A 19,952-nucleotide genomic window follows, 5' to 3' on the forward strand; every position below is an offset into this window, starting at 1 on the left:
CTTTTCTTACTCTATTTCTTTTGTAGCTTTCCTTTTCAGTGTTCCCTGTTGCCCAACATTGTCTGTACAACTTGTCAGATGCCTCTCCCTTCTCACCATCTGTTAACTTTTATATGAGAAGTGCTGTAACTTTCAATCTGGACAGAGGCCCCCGAGTCTTCCCAGTTGATACAGACCTAGTAGGAATGACAAGATACACCAGAAAATCACATTCAACTTCAATGATCTGTATTCAAAATATAAGAATACCAAAGCAGCTTTCTTTTTTTCCTCCATGTGAATTTACATTACAGTGTAATAAAGTAGATGTACTTCTCTCACTGGCATATGACATATGTAATAGTTTTTCATGCAAAATAGTCTTTAAAAATTTTGGTGTAAGCCAATGTAGCCTATTTTATAGGGATATACACCAAATAGTACAAAACTGGCCATGAGTAGAATATCACCAGATGTTTTCAAGCAGCAGAAGGGTAGTATTTTTCATGGTTGACTTTGACTAGTAGTCAGGTGCTCTCAGTGTGCAAATTGGGCTAGACTTCAAAAAAATTTCAGTGATCAGCTTGTAACTCATAAAATATTGTGAGATGTAGGTACCCAACCAACCCAGCTTGAAAATCTGGCCCTCGTATATATAGACAGACTTTATAAAAAGCATTAGCTTAAGAATGAATGTCTGCATCCTCTTGTCATAAATGGAATGATGTGTTAGTTTATTTTGTATTTCTGTATTTACTATCTGGAAAATACCTATTGCATTCTAAATTACATCACAGTAAATACATATAATGAGAGCAAAAGCTTTTCAATGGATGTCTCACAAGATTGTGAGTCTTGCTTAGAAGAGTCCAAGAGTCAAGCTGTTTTGTTCTGAGTATTTATTGGCCCCTGAGGAGAAGGAGACAGAGACTGAGTATTTCCAGATACACAAGTGGATATTATCAGCCCAGGCTTCTTTTGGCCAGCTTCCTGGGGAAGGTTAATTTTAGCGTTAAGTTCCAGCTCTTTCTCAGCTTGAGTCTGGCAACAGCAGCCAAGCTCTGAGTCCAGGAGCTCCTTTCTGTGTGACAGCCTTCTCCTCTCTTGGCTGCTTTGCCCGCTGACCTGCTTTTATAGCCCTGTAAAAGTATCAGCTGACTTGAGGGCAGAGCTCTTCCCTAAGCAGCCCTGGGGGAGTTTGCTTCTGCTCCCTGTAGGAAAACTCAGCGCACACCTCTTTTTTCCTAATGCTTGTTGATTCCTCTGAATCCTTCCTGTACCTGTGCTTTGAATCCTGTATTATGGAAGGATCTAGAGTCTTACAGTAAGTAAAAGTGGATGAATTATTTCCTTCAGTGACTGCACAATAAAACAAACATACATGCTTGTTTTGGAAGAAGAATAGGAAAAGATAGTTATCACTTTTGATCTCCAATTTTAGTTGCATTTTCTTCTATTTATTGATGCAATAGGATGCTCCCAGTTTCTATGTGTACATGAGACAGTAGATTGATGTTTCTAATCATGGAATAAAGACAAATTTTTAAAAGTCGCATATAATAAGTACTAACCAGAGAATATTACTGCATATCCCAATAAATGGCATACATTTTCCCCTACTGATCAACAGTTCATAGATTCTTTCTTCTTTTTATATATTTTTTCCTCTCTCTGAAATTATTTGGTATATGCATTTTCTCTTTAGGTAAAGTTCAAACCGTATTGGATTTTTAAATATACTATTACTAAGATAGTAATATTTTTACAGCCATGGTGACGTAATTCCAGTTTTTTTGGTTGTTTGATTACAAATTAAACATGCACACATTCACAGACACCAGAAGGAGATGTTGGGATGTCTGTAGACATCAATTTTGCTGAGTCACTACTAAAACTGGTTTCATGTTCTGGGACATCCTGAGATGTTTCTGAAAAGGACCATATGAGCCAGAACATTTACCTTGAGTCTTACTAATAAAAATAAATTATGTGTAAGTAGCCGTTTAGTTTTATGTTTGAACCAAGCCTGTTTTTTTTCTGTTTTGATTAATAGTTACATTACTTTTGTCTTTTGCTATCTATGTCTCTAAGGCAGAAGCTAAAGTCTGAAAATGAATACTAATTTTTAAAGTAGTCATAGATAATGCTCATGTTGGATGAATGCTGCTTATGAAATCACTTTTTCTTGTTTAAAGTAGATTGTAACAGTACTTGGAAAATTGTTTAGTAGGATTTAATTTCCTAAAATACAAAGATTTTTTTTGTAATTAATAGAAATGATACATACAAAAGTTCTGTTTTCTCTCCTTGGTTTCAATTTTACATTTATATAAAACTAAACTTATGTTATTGATTTACTTCACTGGAATTGACATAGTCTGTGCTTCAATATGAAACAAATCTTGAAGACTTCTGCCTATAGAAATTTAGAATAGAGCAGAATGAACTTTGCAGTGAAAAACCCCATTGTTACAAAATACTTATTGTCTGAGCTATTTAAAACTCAAATAGAGAGAAGAGAGGGAAATAGTTGCTGCTAAGTTTAAATATATGGCTTTATGGTTTCATTAGCTGGGACCAAGAAGTCTTAGATAATGTCTCTCTTCTATGTTCTTAAATTCTCTTTTACTTTAATGCATATCTCTGAAGGCAAATTGTTACAGCATGGAACATTTTCTTTGATTGTATAATTTTCTTGCAAGTTTCATAGTAGAGTACCTTAATTTTGACAATGAAAAGAGTTTTCTTTTGAGAACTTGGGTTACTGGAGACTTTTAAAGCCTGTCTGGGGGTGAGATTTAATTTAATCCCTTGAGTATTTAATAAGCATTTCTGAGACTGTCGCCAAAGGGTGACAAGATTAGCACTTGAGGTTTATTGACAGGATGCCTCATAGGAAAGACATTTATCTGTAAGGGTATTGTTTTAAAGAAGGAATAAAGTCTGGGTTAAGCCCTGGGAATATACACACTTTCTGAAATGCAGAAAGAATAGAGCACTTTCTTTTCATCCTGGCACAGGGAATAGCAGTTTACAGGGGTAAGAAATAGATGTTGACAAAACTTCACAGTAACTAACTTCCTATCAGAAAAAATAAGAACTTGACGATTAAGATGGTCTTGACAGTCTCTGCCACAAACTGAATTCAGGCATGCTCAAAAGTCATTATTCAGTAAGAGAATTGTATTCTTACATTAATGCTTGTACCCAAATACATTTGTGTGTTAGAGAATGACAGAGGTTACCAGAGGGTTTGTTGTTTCTGGATTTAAAAATCACAGGAAGAACTAAATCATATCTTGTGTTCCAAGATTTTAGCATGTGAGACCTCTCAATCTCTTTGTCTCCTGTAATCTTGCTGAGTGAACTCTGTGATTAACTGGTCATAAAGTCTTGTCTGCATCAGTAGGTCTTGGCTAATCCTGTGCCCATCCCAAAGAACAAATACTCTGCGGTACTGATTCTGCTTTAGCATACCCCAGTGTGGTCCTGTTACCATCAAAGTATTTCCTTCAGGTTTATATAGCACAAATAGAAAAATAATTAGATCCTTTCCTCTTATTTTATCTATGGAGTATGTATTGACTGACTTATTTTAAAGCAGTTGTGATTCAATGGGGATGTTTTTAATTTGCTGCCTGTTCTCTTTTACCTCTGAGGAAAGAATTTTGTAAATGCTGAATAATTTTAGAACATGTTTTCTTGGTTAAGGGTTGGCTCATATTTTCAATTAGTTTTAAGAGGAAGGAAATCGTGTAAATGCTGTGGAATTCAGATAAGCACTGTGCATAGGAAATAAGTACTTTAATTTAGGGTGCCTAGAATTGGTAGGTCAAGCTGATGATAGTAAAGGAGCAGATCTTAACTTTGTTTCAAAGAACATGTAATCAATATTCACTCTCCTGTTTTATTTCCCTTTTACTTGAGAATTTGTTTTGGTGAAGCTGAAATGTGCAATTGCTTAAGTATTCCACAGGGTGTCATGAGGCAGTTGTTGGAATCATTAATACTTGGATGAAGTAAAGAAAGAAACATAGTGTGCAGTCCTCTGAATGCCAGTTAATGTAATTTTAGATGTGACTAATACACATGCCATAAAATAAAAAGTTCTTAACTCATTAACACGTGTATCATGTTTCTGTATCTGTATAAAATATACACACGAAGAAAAATATTGCAAGAGGTCATTCACAAGAGTAAGCTATTCTATGTCAGGTCTTCCCAAAAAGACCTTTCTATATATTCCTTAGTATTTTATAGTTTACACAGCAAGTGGAATCTTTGGCTCATTGCAGTAATCTGATACACCAAGCGATGTATATATTAAAAAAAAAAAAAAGGAAAAAGAAAAAAAGGTACAAGACTTGTGCACTTGTGCTTGACATACTATAAAGAATTTCTATTTGAATTGTGCTCCTCCAAATTTACTTCCAAATTTTGTTTTAATTTTTATTTAAATTCTTTTAAAATTTAATTTTTTGGAAACACACTTTATGCAGTGCACACAGCTGTACTGTGGATTTTATGACTTGTTAATTGTAGATATATATGATGTCAAAACTTCAGGATTTTTTCTCCCACACTTGTATAATGTAGTAGGAGGAGAATTTTTACCTAGCTGTGCCCCAAATTAAAGTGTATATGATTATGGTGGTATGTTCTTGCATATGGAGATCAAATTTTTATTGACGTAACTGTTGATTTCTGCAGAGCTGCACATGCATTGAATTCAACTTCAGATTTGTAAAGAAATCTTTAAAATCTTTTAACTGTAAAACTTCTGCTTCTCTTTAAACTCTAAGTTTCTTTAAATGGAAAGATATTGGCTATGTGAAAAAAAGAAATCATTATAAAATGAACAGGAAAACTGAGTTCATTTCAGTAGCAAGAGAACGTGATCCAAACTGAAAAAAATCACTGATGAAAGTAAGAGTTTGAATATCTGTTGACAGTAATAATTTGTCTAATGTTGACAACGTATTTAAAACCAGTTTTGAGCAAATGATACTTCATGGATTTTGGCATATTTTCTTATATTATCTGAAGTGGCATACTAAAATAACAGACCAGTTAATTTTCTTGTTACTATTTGTTTGTACGAAGTCTTAAGTAACAAATCTTGGGTTTTTGCCAGTTGGTGCATAATAATGAATGGCACTGAGAATGCAGGATGGAGGGAGGGGAATTCTTCCAACAGACAATTAATGAAATTTTACACATCTGACACAACACACCCCCCTGTGTTCTGCCCAGAGGTCACAGTGCCTTCCAGCCACAGAAGGGGATTGCCATCACAATCAGCAGCTGAGTGCTTTTATTCACATTTGCTTCCACATTGCTTTGTGGACAACTTCTTGTGCAAAACCTTTGTGATTTAACTCTTCCTGAATTAACCACTATAAATCAAGACAGTGTGCCTATAGGTACTTGAGCAATATGTTCAAATACTTTCTAGATGAGGAACCAGTTTTATATAAGTTTTTTTAAGTTAAATATCCAAAATAGAGTGACATGCTTGAAATATTCACAGAGGTGAAGAAAGTGAATGGAAGTGGTGCCCCTTGAGATTTTTTGTTTGGTTGTTTGTGGGTTTGGCCTTTTGAAGAACAAAGATCCTGATCTCTGCCCAGCTTAGTTTTCCTTACAGCAAGGCATCGTGGAAGAAGAGATTTTTAGATAGGCAGGTTATAATCTTTCTTCTTCCTCATTTTAAGGCTCACTCAAGTTGGTTTGCCTCACCCTTTTTTGGTCCTTCTTATTGAACTAGAATATACTAAAGGGGTAATTCCAGACATACTTTGAATTACTGAGATAACGCAGTACCTTAAACTAGAGTGATTAATATCAGAAAATATTTAAATAATAAAATACCTAACTGCAGTGAGATTTTTCCTTTACTTTATTGGAAAATTATAGTTCTTCAGCAAAAGAAAACAAAATAGAAAGAACTGAAGTTTAAAACTGTTGATGATATAGCAGTTACACACCTGGCAGTATAATGAGGCTTGTGTATCATACGTGTGATGTGTAGGCACTCAGCACCCAGGTCCCTCTTGGAATGCTATGACAAGGTTGATGATTATTGTAATGTTTTTATTCACAGATTGAAAATCTACAGGAGCAACTTAGGGACAAAGACAAACAACTAACTAATCTGAAAGACAGAGTGAAGTCACTGCAGACAGATTCCAGTAATACAGACACAGCACTGGCAACCTTAGAGGAAGCCCTATCAGAAAAGGTAAAGTTTTCTCTTGAAAACCTTTATGTGCTGCTCTTGTGGGTGAAGTGTGTGCAGAAAATGTGCTTCTGAGTTGGCCTGACAGCTCTCCCAAAGGCTGGGGGCCTTGTCAGGGAAGCAGGTGGCCCTGTTGTGGTAGGATGAGCAGGAGTGACTGTGAGGGGATGAACTGACACAGAACTTGGAGGGGAGGGAGTGATGCCCTTTGAATGCTTATGGAGAAAATGGCCCAGGATATGGGAAGATTTTGCCTTAGTCAATGGGGTGAGTGGTTATTCCCTGAAAGAACTGAAAGGCATTGGACGCCTGACTTTAAGAAGGTAGAATTTTGGGCATTTTTCTGTCTTTGTGATCTTGATTATCCTGTTATTTTTCCCATTAACAGTTGGCACAGCCTTGGCTTGCTGTGAACACTATTGGCTTCCTATACTTCATTTTTAAGGGAAACTGTTTCATTAAAAAAAAATATTGAGCATTCCTTTTTTTTTCCTTTACAAAGTCTATGCCTTTAATTTGAAAATACCTAGGAGAAGGGATAAATCTGGACTGTTTAAATTAGTGGCAAAATTCCTACCAGTTTCAGTGAGGTCAGGTTTCTTCTTTCAGTTCACTTTGAATACGAGGTAATGCAAGTGAATTTATATGCCAAAAAAATTAGTACAAATACCCACGTTTTTCAGCTCACAGATCTTAATATATACTACTCAAATGTGAACAGTAAAGTAATATGTGTGTAATCCTATGAAGGTACTTATGACTGCATATGACTCGAAAATGCTGCTGTGGTGTTGGCACTGACACATACAATGTTCATGTCAGATGTTTTATTTCTTGTGTGTTTAATTGATTTTCTTGCATTTGCTTGGTCAACAACAGTGAAAAAAGTTCTTATTGGTATTGAGCCATGTGGATAAGCATTTATTTATACAAAAAAATTATACATTTCTGTAATCTTTCACTGCTAATCTGGACACAGTGTTCATCAATTTCACAGTATGTTAATAAAAAAATAACAGAAAGTACTTTTTAATCTGTTTTCTCTCCTTGTAAACTATCTTTTCTGGATTAGTCACTTTCCCAGAATGCCCATAGAGGCAGCTGAGGGTTTTTTAAAACACTCCTTTGGGAAGCAGAGTGACTTGCATAGGAGTAGGAGGCAAGCACCACTGCCGAATTAGGATTGAGATTAGCTTTGAACAATGGGGTGCTTGATCTGGGAGCATGAGCCACAATGAGGAGAAAGTTTCCAAGGTAAATGCATCTCTCTGTAGGATTTTGATTGTTGTACAGGGAAATCACCCTCAATTTCTTTTCCATTGTAAGTCCCTTGAAGACCACACAAGGAAGGGCTGATTTTTTGAAGTCAGGGCTGATTTCTGGGATGAAGTTACACACTGAAAGAAGCCAGTTGCCATCCTGTAGAAATTCCAAATGGACAATTACACCTGGCTTTCTTCTGTCTTCTGGCAGCTAAATACTTTGACAGTGTCTGTTTACACATGTGCCTCATTCCTTTCTCTGTCCAGCTTCCCAATTCCTCCTGACTGCTCTCAGTAAATTTCTTATGCAGCAGCATTCTTCTGACCTACAGACTTTATCAGTAGTTACTAAATATTTCCATTGGGAATACTGCTAGAAATCTGGGATAGAGGTTTGTCCAAGTGGGACAATACGGGAACCCTTAGTGAGTTGTTTATTAGCAAGTGCATCAATGTAAGTGCTTTTATCAATTCAGCATGTAATGCTGTCAAGAAAGGATGATGCTTTCATTTAAGAATACCTGGTTTCCATTTTGTTTGCATGCTTTTTCTTTCTAGACATTGTATCAGACATTTTCAACTATATAATTTTGTGTTTGTACTCTGAGATTAGGCTGTTTTTTGCATTAAATTAATTCTTTGTCCATTCAATAGTTTTTAGAATTTTAATTAAAAAATAATGAATAAAATACTTCAGAACTGTCATGGGAAGCTCTTTTTAAATAGAAATAAAATTTATTCATACAAGTTTAGCTAACCACAATTTACTGGAATCTGATAGAAGTGCTTTTCTTAGCATCTACAGGAAGAAACGAACAAATGAAAACATGATCATATGATATTAATGAATTATAAAGCTGTTTTTAAAGTCCAAAACTCAAATGTGTTCCTGCAGTTTTCTTTAAAATACACAGATTAAGATTTTGGCTCTGAATTAGAAAATGTGTCTCCTTATTCTTTATGGAAATAGATTTTCCAAGTATCTGTCTCTTGATTTTCTTTTGTATTTAGTGGTTAGGTATCTTGGGAACACTAAATGAGAAATTGATGTAGACATAATAAAACCATGTCAAATTTTCTCTCTTTTAATCTTATACTTTTTCTGATGATATTGCTGGTGTGATTTTTCCTCTTGTCAGGAAGCAGAAACAAATCAACTTCAGTTGCATTTGAGTTCATTTTGGAACTAGGCTGCAAAACATTCATTCAGCTATTTATCTCTAATTTCAGAGCCTCTAAGCACTGAAAATTTGTGGCAGCAATAATAAGGATTATATTGCAATTAAAAAAAGAAAAAAAAGGTTTGAAAATCAGACTGTGCAAAAGTGCTATCAGCTGCCTTGATGTTATAACAAGAAACTTTTCAAAGAATATCTCAGCTCTTGGACTGGCCCAAAGCAGCTCAAGAGGTTGCTTTCATGAAGCTGATATTTATAAAGTTGGTCCTACTGTAGCAGCATACAGCAGATAAGCAATGGAGTATGTCTGATAATGGAGCTATATGCTGGGGCAATTCAGTTCCTGCTTCTGTGATAAAGTGCAAATAGATTAGACCTGTGAGGTCCCAGATTAGTGCATAAGGAAAGCTGCCCAATGCAAACAAGACTGAAACAAGAACACATTGTTGGGATTTCTGCAAGTTAGCTGTTAATCAAGCAAAACATGGTTTATTAGGGCCTTTTAACACGCTTTTGACATTTAGCCTTATGCAGCTGACAGATAAATTAGTCTTCTTTTGTGATTGACTGAGAACAAAATACACTGTTCATTAAAAAGATGAAATAGTGTTATGTTTAATTTGTTGTAGATGAAAAAATCATTTGGGTAAATAAATCTTCAAGAAGGAATTGGTAAAAAATTAATTCTGACTATAACCAGGTGGAATCTGAATGTTTATGATTTTTAAACTATTCTACTTTATGGAGGCTGGCGTCTTTAATATTAATGTTCAAACTATTAAGAATTTACATTGTTTGTTATTAGGATTAAACCTGAAGTTATTTAGTGTCATGAGTTTAGATTGGAAGGATGTTAAAGATCATCACCTAGTTCCAATCCCCTTGCTGTGGGCGGGGACACCTTCCATTAGACCAGGTTGTTTCACCTCTGTGTCCTTGTGTGGGGCCGCAGAGCTGGAGCAGTTCTCCCCCAGCTGGGTGTCAGCAGGGCAGGGGGGCAGAGTCACCTCCCCGCCCTGCTGGCCACGCTGCTTTGGATGCAGCCCAGGAGCACAGGCGGTGCTCTGCGCTCTGAGTGCTCCTGGCTGAGTCAGGTTGAGCTTTTTGTCACTGTACACAGCCAAGTCCTCCTCCTCTGGGCTGCTCTGTCTGTTGTCTGCCCAGCCTGGCATTGCCCTGAGCCAACTGCGGGACCTAAATTATGTTACTTCTCTGCCCCCTGACTGCCACCATCCAGTGATCCCAGTGGTTCTTCTGATACTCTGCTTAAAGACCTGCTCCCAATTGGAATGCACTTCTAGTGCTTATTTCGTTCTACCCGAGTATTTCTCTCTGATTGGTGTTTGCATCCTCCAAATATTGATGAAATGTGATTTTGTAGAACATAATCAGAGCTTAACGAAACCATACTACTGTGTTTGCTTTTCCATTTCACCCTTTGAATTAGTCATCCAATCAATGGCTGGTGATTGTCAGCAAACCTTGAAATAGTTATTGGAGATCAGCAAAATATGCAGAAACATGGCTGAGTTTAAATGCCTGTAAGGTTACTATTAATTAGAGAAAAATCTTCCTTTGGGTTTCTTAATTAGTTTAGGGTACATTTTCTGTGTCTTGGACAACTGTTTTTTTGACATCTCAAAATATAATATGTGTAAACTCTAAGTTACTGATAGCAAGTGGCTGATAGATCTGGAACTTTGGCATCTTATTGCAAGCACTGTAGAGTAATAACAAAATTGAAGCTGAGTAAACTGGTTATGTCCTCTGAGGAGACTATTCATGGCTTGTTTTGAACTTGTTTTCAAGACTTCAATCAATTATGAACACAGGAAATACATTACTGAAGTGAATATCTTTCCACATCTATCACAAAACTAAACATACTTGTATCAGTATAGATCTTTAATGAATTTCCTGTACTGTGTTACTCTTATCAAATATTTAAACTTGATCTTATGATTTTGAAATCTAGAGTAATCTTGCATTGACTTTAATGCCATTAACTCAATCATCCTCTGCTTCTGCAAGTTTTTTTTAATAAGTGCTACATAATGCAAACAAACTTAATGCTGTCTTTTCTTAAAATTATTTCCAACTTCTCTGGTTTGCAATTCTTTCCCTTGTTAGGAAAGAATAATAGAGCGTCTGAAGGAGCAAAGGGATCGAGATGACAGGGAAAGACTTGAAGAAATTGAATCTTATAAAAAAGAAAACAAGGACCTGAAGGAGAAGGTTAATGCTTTACAAGCTGAGCTGACAGAAAAAGAGGTCAGTCTTTTATTGTAAGCTCTGCCCTTCTATCTATGTCATTATGATGAAAGAAAGTGCATAGGATTACTCTTGAGTTGTGTCAAGTACTGAAATTCTGTCACTTCAGTGTTCAGCTTCAGAATTGCTGTTTTCTTAAGCATTCTTCACAGTCCATATTTGTACATAAAATATTGCTTCAGTTTTTACATAGTTGTGCATCGTTATCTCTTTGTCCTTTACCTAAGCTTCCACTAGGCTCAAATATTCAATTGCTGCTCCTGTTTTTGTTTGTCAGTTGGAGAAATGGTTTTCAGTGTGTTTGTACCTCCAGAATATGATGAGCTTGTCTGTACTATGAATGTTTGTTTCAGTGCATGCCAGCTCCTGTGGTTCCAGTTGTATGCACAAAATGGTGTCTTTTGCTATCAATGCTTATCTTTGAGTCAGTTCTTTTTGGGGGAGGGGGAGCAGGATCCAAGTGATTGCTAAGTTGGCAATGAGTTAGTATCCTGGTGACTAGGAATTAACTTTTTACTCTTGGTCGTTTTCCAGTCTAGTTTAATCGATCTCAAAGAACATGCATCTTCATTGGCATCAGCAGGGCTGAAAAGAGACTCCAAACTTAAGTCTTTAGAAATAGCCATAGAACAAAAGAAAGAAGAGTGTAGTAAGTTGGAAGCACAGTTGAAAAAGGTAAGTTCCATCTTAAAACAAACAAACAGCAAAACAAAAATCAGCATCCCATACCTTCATTTTGAAATGATGAGCTTATTTACTCTTCTGGAGTAAATCTAGAATCTACCCATCTTATGCTGTTTGCTGATGCTTGCATCAAGTACTGCTTTTTCTCAAGAGGTTTGTACCAAAGCCACTAGTGAGCCTCAGAAATTGTCCTCAGTAGCTCTATGAGGGAATTCTGAGAAGCTGCAACAAATAGATGAACTGAGATGGAAGAAAAAGGGCAGAAAGGAACTATCAAACCAGCAATTTATGTGTGTGAATTAACACTACTTTTAGAAGTAAACTGAAATGTTTGCAGGATGAGGAAAAAAAAATAAAAGCCTGTCTAAGAAATGCTGGAATTCCTAATTAAAATTCAACTAAAATCAGCTTCTAAAATGAAAACTATAGCTAGGTTTTATTTTGATGTATTTTTGGCTTTGTTGGTGAATACATGTTTGTGATAATTAAGCAAAATATTCAAAAGTTTATATCAGCTGGCAATTCAGTATTTCTCTTCAGCAAGAAGTGGAAGCAAGCATTTAAAGGAAAACGTACAAACCCTGTATTTTATTACATGGTTTTACTTAAATTGCTGCAATAAACTAGATTTTGCTTAAATGATTTGCAAGTGTTTTGATACCATTGTTTCTTTGACCTTTCTCTGTGTTGTAGTAATGTCTGCTCTCATTGTTCTCATTACGTATTTGATGGGGTCAGGCATTACGTTTGCCTTCTGCAATTCATGACTAAGTGTACATCAAGTGTTGTTTTTGTTTTTTTTTTTTTTAATATTGGTATAGTTTTTCATTTTCTAGTAATTAATATTTGTTCTGTGAATGTTATCACTGTTAGCATAATATTCTGACACTCTTTTTACCCAGGTTGAGTAGTATCCTGCTCAGATTAAGCATTGTTTCAATAGCCTGACCTGTGAAGAAGGTATTGCAAATTATAAAGGATACCAGCGTGTAAACCTTATACTTGTATTCTGTCTTAATTCAGAATGAATATGTGCAAGTAGGTGCCTGCATTAGATCTGTAGTTGAGAGGAAGGGAAGCTTTTTTCAATAAACATATACAAATGGAAACACAAACAATTTAAATGTCCGATACCTTAAAAATGCTATTGATGGTAGAATTAAAGTCTCCAAAAAAAGGTTTATCTGGGAAGTAATTTAGTTTGCTTTAGTTTGTTAGAATAAATGGTTGTTTGCTTTGCACTCCACTTCAACAGATATTTCATTACCATCTGACATGTATTTTTTTCTTCATTAAAAAAAGATAGTTAAAAGAGCCCTGGAAGCACAGATCACTTAAAAACCCCTCATCAAAATCCTCTTGAAGGACTTGAAATCCTAAGTCAATTGTTTATGACTGTACATTTAAACACATCATAGAGTAATGGAAAAACAAGCACTTAGAAAAGTCAGAGAGTGTCTGGGATGTCTTTTATATAAAAAGGGAGCATGTTTCTTGTGTATAAATACAAAAAATTATTGAATGAACGTTGAAAACATAATAGTTTTATTATATCATAAATGCAGCATAAAGCCCCAATGGAAATTCACCCACCATTTGTATGAGACCAGGTATTTCCACAATAAAATGCAGTTACAACCTCCTTTCTGGGCATGCTTAATTGAACAGAAACAGTGACTGTTAATGACAGTAGACTCCAAACAGTCATTTTCAATTCACATTTTCTTTAATGAAATACTTTATGTTCAAACCTGTAAATACCCTGCGTTAAAAGTAATTGGTCCCCAGAAAAATACCTGCCCCGTGTTCTCACTCCTCAGGAAAGTGAGTGAAACAGAAACCTGGGTCACTCTTGCACATGTCTGGCTCAGAGGAGGAGGGGACAGCAGCAGGGTCATAAATGAGCCCACGTGTCCCGTGGGTGTGCTCACGTGTGAGCATCAACCCCTGCCGGAGCAGAGGCATCTGGCAGTTGGCTTCTCTTTCCAAACCCACTCCAAGGGGCTGTCTACCTGAAAAAATTCCAAGTAGCTTTACACAGTACTCCTCTCTAAAAATATCATGGAGGAAGTACTTTGTTAGGCTGCTGTAAAATAATTATAGTTCAATGTTGATTTATAAGTTTTAGCAAGTTAAACTAAGAAATATGTAGGTAGTACTCTGTGCACGCTTGCTGGGAGTTAGTTTTGCATGAGCACTAATGGTGGTAAGTGCTATGTCGAAGGAAAGTGTGCACAAGGGGCAAGTCTAAACTGAAATTGTAAATAAAAAACACCAAAGCAACTTCTGGAGTTTCTCCTCCCCAGCTTTCCCTCCCTTCTGTTTTTTTGGAGACAATAGGATTCATTTATTGATAATAAAGATGGATTTTATTGGATCTGATTAGATCCAGATATTTTTTAGAACTGCATAATTGGATTTTTTTACATTTTGACAAGAAGAAATATGCTGATTCTAAACCCATGATTTCACACAGTAGGCACATTTCAAAAACAATGAAGAGGATATTTGTACAAAGTAATTATTTATGTGACTGTGCTATATTTTGGTATAAAAAGTAATGCTTTAAAATATAGACATGCTTATTGGACATTTTGTGACAAATATTATAGATTGAAATACATAAAAAATTTTAAAAGAAATAATTCTCAATACCAGAGAATGGTCAATGCTTTTTTCCCAAAATTCCGTAGATTTTTGTTGACTTACTTTGTATTGCTACTTGTGAAAGAACAGCAGAATTACCAAATAGGTAGCAAAGTGTTTTATATATATGTGTGTATATATAATCTTTATTATCCACTCCAGAATTTCCTCCTTTTGTTGTTTTCCATTATCTTAAATTTACTTGCTTACTGACATATTTGCAGTTGCTAAAGTACTGTTTGCCAAGCTGTACTGTTTGAAAGTCATTCTGCATAGAAAATTCAGTATTGTATTAAACGAAAGGAAAGTAATAAATTTAATGATACTGTTTAATTAATCTTTTATTATTACTGTCTTTGAAGCTTTGGTGATAAATTGCAGCCTCAGCCAAAAGCACTTCTCGTGATTCATTGCTTGAGACCAGCACTTAATGTATCATCAAAAGTGGACACCTCTCTTTATTTCATGGGTTATTTAACTTGAGAAAGGGAAAGTAACACAAACCTTAAGTTTCTTACTCCAGCTATTCTTTTTTAGGAGCCAAAGTCAACATTTATGTTTCCCCAGTGCCTCTCACTTTCACCAAGGAATGTTTAGAATCTTAAATTTCTACTTTTTTTTTCTTTTGAATTTTTTTTAATAACATGTTCTTCTGTGCAAATGCACTGGTTTTGTTGAGCTAATGCTGTTTTCCTGGATCTTTCCTTCTTTTCCTGTCTGTGCTTCACTCCCTACCAACTTTGCAATGTAGCAAGCTGAGCAGTTGTTCAATCAGATGTACAATCCAGTAAGTTCATGTTTAAAATGCCCGCTGTAACATATGGAAGCATGAGGATCCATTCCCTTACTGTGTTGTGCTCTTCCTCTGTGGAGCTTTGCAGAACACTCCTGGTGCTCACTCTGCTGTATCCATTATATCCAAATAAATGAACTTTGTGGACTTGAAGGCCTGTTTAAGAATCCAAAATGTAATAAATAGGTACATATTGTGTTTCTGAGAAAACAAACGTCCTTTAGGTCCTCAACTTCTCCATTAGAAAATGCATGCAGAATTTTTTTTTCCTTTTGCTTTGCTTTTTAATTCCTCCTTGTACAGTACTTTATTTGATCCTTCAAACTTCTATAACTCCTAATTTATTCAGTTTATCTTTAGTGACTGAGTTAATTAGATGAATAATAATATCTAGGAAATGACTGGCAGTATTTTCAAAAGTCCATATGACTAAAATAGATTAATTCTACTCATGAAAGAGTGTATACATTTAGCATACACACATTAGGAACATGGAAACTTGTAATTAAGTGAAGAAAATAGTGAAATATAAAATGATAAATGCAAAAGGCAGTCTTTGCAAAAGTGCAAAAGCAGAGTATTGCTTTGGCTTCTTTACCATTAATATTCTCACAAATGCCTGCTGTAATTGCACCATATCTCTTTTAACTTGATTCCTTCAATTTGAGGAAGAGCAGCAACAAACCTTTTCCCTGCAGAGAGTAGTTTCCATCTTTTTGGCTGAGACTGTTCCCTTTAATGTGCTGTGAGCATCACAGGACAGAAAAATGATGTAACTGTAAGAGCCATTTAAAAGTTATAGTTTACATAGTAATCCTAGTCAGAATTACTATGTAATTTGGAGAGTGTATATATAGAAGAAGTGGGTTTGTAGCTTAAGTAATGTGATACTGCACATTGGAGGAGGAATTGCCATCACTGGAGTCAGTGGGAGCTTTGCCATGGATGTCCATGGACCAGGATTCCAGCTTTGGAATCCATCTGTTATGGTTAGGTTTTGTAGCTCCAGCCATGTCATGGATATGTCATGACTTGTGTATGGGAAAAGAGATTCCCGCACAATCTGCTCTATTTACTTTTGGAGTTATTGGTTACCTTGTTTAGAATTTAGTCATAAATTGTAGCACAATAGCCTAAGATATTATCACCTCTACCTTCTGGCACAGTGCTGGAGAAAGAGCTTGTCTTTTTCAATGATAAAACCCTTTTTTTCTGTATCATCTTGGATCACTTTTGTGGTCGTTCTGTTTCTGTTCATGTCATTTGCACTGCTCCTGTGCTTGTCTTTTCAGACTGGAGTCTTTTTACTGTTGGCTTTTAGCTTGGTTTTCGTAAATACTGGCCAGTCATTAGATCAATATTAGTGATTCTGCTGTGTAGAATTCATTTGTGACTTTCTAATCTTTTTGTGTGCAGCATTCCAAAGTCAGTCCTTTTTTTAACTGCTTTTTCTGCCTTTATGTGGTTAATTTTTAAATGGACAGCCTGTTGGAAGTTGCAAAGCAATGGATGCAAGATCCTTTTCCTTTGGCACCAGGCAGAAATCATACTGTACCCACAAGATGATGTTTTAAAATAAACTCCTCTTGCTCACCTTCTTTCTTCTCCTACATATATGAGAATAAGTAGTAAATAGAATTGGAATACATTTCTTCACGCTTTAAAGGTGAACTTTTTGAAATGCCCAATGAGATTTTGTGCAAAATTGATTATAAGAAATTACATTATTGCCTTTGTCCTATTATTTAAATATCATGCTGTACTGAGGATGGAGTTCAGGTGAACCTTTTTCTGAATATTAAAGACTAAATTTTCCAAGATCTTCTATAAGAGAAATGTCAGATTAAAATTTAAACTACTTGCAGAATACACTATAAATTACTTAGAGCAGCCCCTAAAGTTAAATGAAAACCTCCTGAGTTTTAAGGAGACAAGAAAATTTGTGTGACAGGAATCTTTTTTCCCCATTCATTCTTGAAAGTAATAAAATTTGAAGGATCTTACAAAGTAATAAATACATTGCATGTAAATTCTGCTGTTCCTTTTCTTTTTTTTTAAATTTTAAGTACCCACTTGATTTTTGTGTATTTTTGTGTCTGAAGCTTTAAAAATGAAATACTTATCTATCCCTCCATTTCTATTATGCAGAGTAATACATGCATGTCTGTAGCATAAGACTTTAATAGCCTAAATAATTCATGTTGCATGTCTGTGCCACACTGTTATGATATTTCTGTAGGAAATTTGTGGTTTACATAAGGAAATGTTACTTTTCTTCTAAACCATTTGCAGTGCTTATGAAGCAAAGATGAGAACAGATGTATAATTAATGTAAAAATTTGTGACATTCTAATGGTAGTAGAGCGATATGCTATTTTTACTCAGTTGTAAAAATAACATACAATATCACAGTCATATTATTGGGAGGAAAATCATCATAAAGTGAGTGAATTAGTTTGAAATTAACCTAATCTGTACACACAAGGGTTATCATTTGCAGATACAGATTTAAAAAAGCTGAAAAGTACACATGGACCAGTCCCTCCTACCATAAAAGCCCCACAGAAACAGAAAATGTGTTTTCCAAGGTAACAAAGAACTTAGGGAGTAAGCAGGGGACAGAAACTAAACAGAAAAAGGAGATGACAGCGGAAATAGGCAGAGACTTTCTGATTCATGTGATTAATGCAGCTTCTGTCTAGAACTAGATCCAGCAGTTCAGTCTACAGCCTAAAAAAAGCTGAAGAAATCTGCCCTGTCCTGGCAGGAGCAGGGTCAATATCAACTGAGCTGCCTTTTAACTCCTTTGGGCCTACTGTTTGACCTCAAGAGTCAAGTTCCATCTGTCAACAAATCACCCCTGATCTGTACACAGCAAATGCAGAAAGGTGCCTAGTTCAGATCCAAACACATCTTTCAAAGCCATAAAATAAAATGGGGCCTTATAAGTAATTCTGTGCCTTTGTCCTGGCCATGTCAGATGGATTGTGTTTTGCTCTTTTCTAGTATCAGCAGCTTTGTTTACAATGTGAAGAGTCCCTTAAAGGGAATTGTAGGTTAAAGTACCACCTGCAGAAAGCTCTTAGTAAAAATTGTTTTTTTGTTCTTGCTTTCCCTTTTTAACTAACTTTACTTCTTCATTTGGGCAATAGAAATCTGGTTCATCACAATATTCCAAAAAAGATTCTCTGAGTGCTTTGAAAAGTAGAGGCAATCAGATCAATTGGTGGTTTGCAATACGGGCTTTATTTTTTTTAGATTATTTTTTTTTACGACCAACCTTGTAGTAACTTTATGCTTACATTGGTTTATGTGTGACATTGGTTGGATGCTTAATCACATTTAATCATCTCTTCAGAGTTCCATTTCATGTTGGGGAAATGCAGTGACCCAGTTTGTAGCTGCAGAATTTTCCAAAAACACATGCCACAAATACAGAATTGCATGAGTACCACAGAAAACAAAAACTGAAAATACTTTTGCACCTTTATGTTGATTTCCTTAACATTCTGTTGAGCAAAGATTTAAAGATCTAAAGTGAGGAATACATTTATTATTTCAGGTGGTGATTTGCTTATCCTTTGTGCAGTAGGTAATTTTTTCAGTACATTTCTGAGCTGCTGTGTGTCAGGAATACCCATAGCAGTAGAAGATTTGGCACCTCTGCACTGGTGATCCTATCGTGTCCTTGCCCAGTTATGCATTTTCCTTGTAGCAAGTGCAGTGTGGCAATGAAACAAAAAAAAAGAGACAGGCTTCTCTCCCTCATCTGCATTGCTTCTTGCTCTGGGGTAAGAGAAGGGTAGAGGTACATGGGGAAAAAATCTGGGCTGAAGCTGATGCTTAATGCTAAAGTGAAGACTGGTTAGAGGAAGGAAGGTGGGTATTCTCTCTATGAAATGATGGAAGAAAGGCTGGTATATAATGAATTTTGTGCCAAAGTAAAGGGAAAGAAAGGTGGCAGGGAGTTGCATGAAAGAGCAATAGGCTTTAGAGAGGAGCTCTGAAATTCTGGATTTACCCTTGGGAGAGGAGGAGAAATCTGAAGAATAGGGAACAATATGCTTTTTGCATAAGTTTCTTAGTATCTTGAAGGTGGGATTTGGGTAGTATTTCTTTTTCTAGAGTGAATTTACCTATGGAATTAAATTATTCCTTGCAAAATTACATAATGCTGAAGTGTATTGTATTGTAATAGGGTTGATGGACAATAAAAGTGTGTTCTCAGATAACTGGCCTTGAGTCTGAATATTAAATTGACTTCAAAAATTACAAGGCTAGTTGAAAGTAAATTTCTTGATACAATTAACAACTGGTATAAAAGAAATCCAACTTTATTATTAAGGAAGATTATGAACCTGAAAAGGAATCTGTTGCTGACATCTCACTCAAATGGTAAAATCAAGATACTCCTTGAGTGTTGCCTTGAAATGAGTCTGGGTTAAAAAAAGTCCTATGGAATGGAATTCAGGACTGGAGCATGTACCAAATCAGAGATTTTTGAAGAGCAAGGCCAGTAGGTTTATTAGGCTCCTCATGTCATTCCCTTGCCTTCTATTTCTTCTGAGTAAAAACCTCCAAGCAGGATAAATAACACTTTAAATCTCCTATCTTTTTCTTATTATCCTCATGCTTAAATGATATGTTACATGCAAACCATCTAAGTTTTTCCCTACTAATTTCAATTTTTTGTTGTATTTAGAGTAAACTCAGACTTGTTCTTCATTTATGCAGAAAACCATTGCAAAGAATATGGACCTTCTAGTATCTGTAGTTTATATTCTTCCCCAAACATGCATGCTTCATTTTGATCTGCATTTCTTTCATTGCTTGCTTGCATTGTCCATTCCCTGAAATTAAGAAGGATAAGTAAGTCCATGTCTTCTCTGCGTACTAAGATA

General features: G+C 35.6%; 1 protein-coding gene across 14 annotated transcripts in view; it reads left to right on the forward strand.

Moving 5' to 3' along the window:
• Window positions 1-19,952, forward strand: part of ERC2 (ELKS/RAB6-interacting/CAST family member 2) — a 402,457-nt gene that overhangs the window by 131,328 nt on the left and 251,177 nt on the right. For 7 of the 14 annotated variants that reach the window (XM_026792408.2, XM_074549878.1, XM_074549880.1 and 4 more), the window contains 4 exons: window positions 6,083-6,220; window positions 10,788-10,928; window positions 11,463-11,603; window positions 15,010-15,045. In XM_026792408.2, coding sequence (XP_026648209.1) covers window positions 6,083-6,220; window positions 10,788-10,928; window positions 11,463-11,603; window positions 15,010-15,045 — 456 coding nt within the window. The remainder of the gene's footprint in view (window positions 1-6,082; window positions 6,221-10,787; window positions 10,929-11,462; window positions 11,604-15,009; window positions 15,046-19,952) is intronic. The other 7 variants (XM_074549884.1, XM_074549885.1, XM_074549887.1 and 4 more) reach the window with 2 other exon arrangements.

This window comes from Zonotrichia albicollis, chromosome 12 (genome assembly GCF_047830755.1).
Source record: "Zonotrichia albicollis isolate bZonAlb1 chromosome 12, bZonAlb1.hap1, whole genome shotgun sequence".
Classification (NCBI taxonomy): Eukaryota; Metazoa; Chordata; class Aves; order Passeriformes; family Passerellidae; genus Zonotrichia; species Zonotrichia albicollis.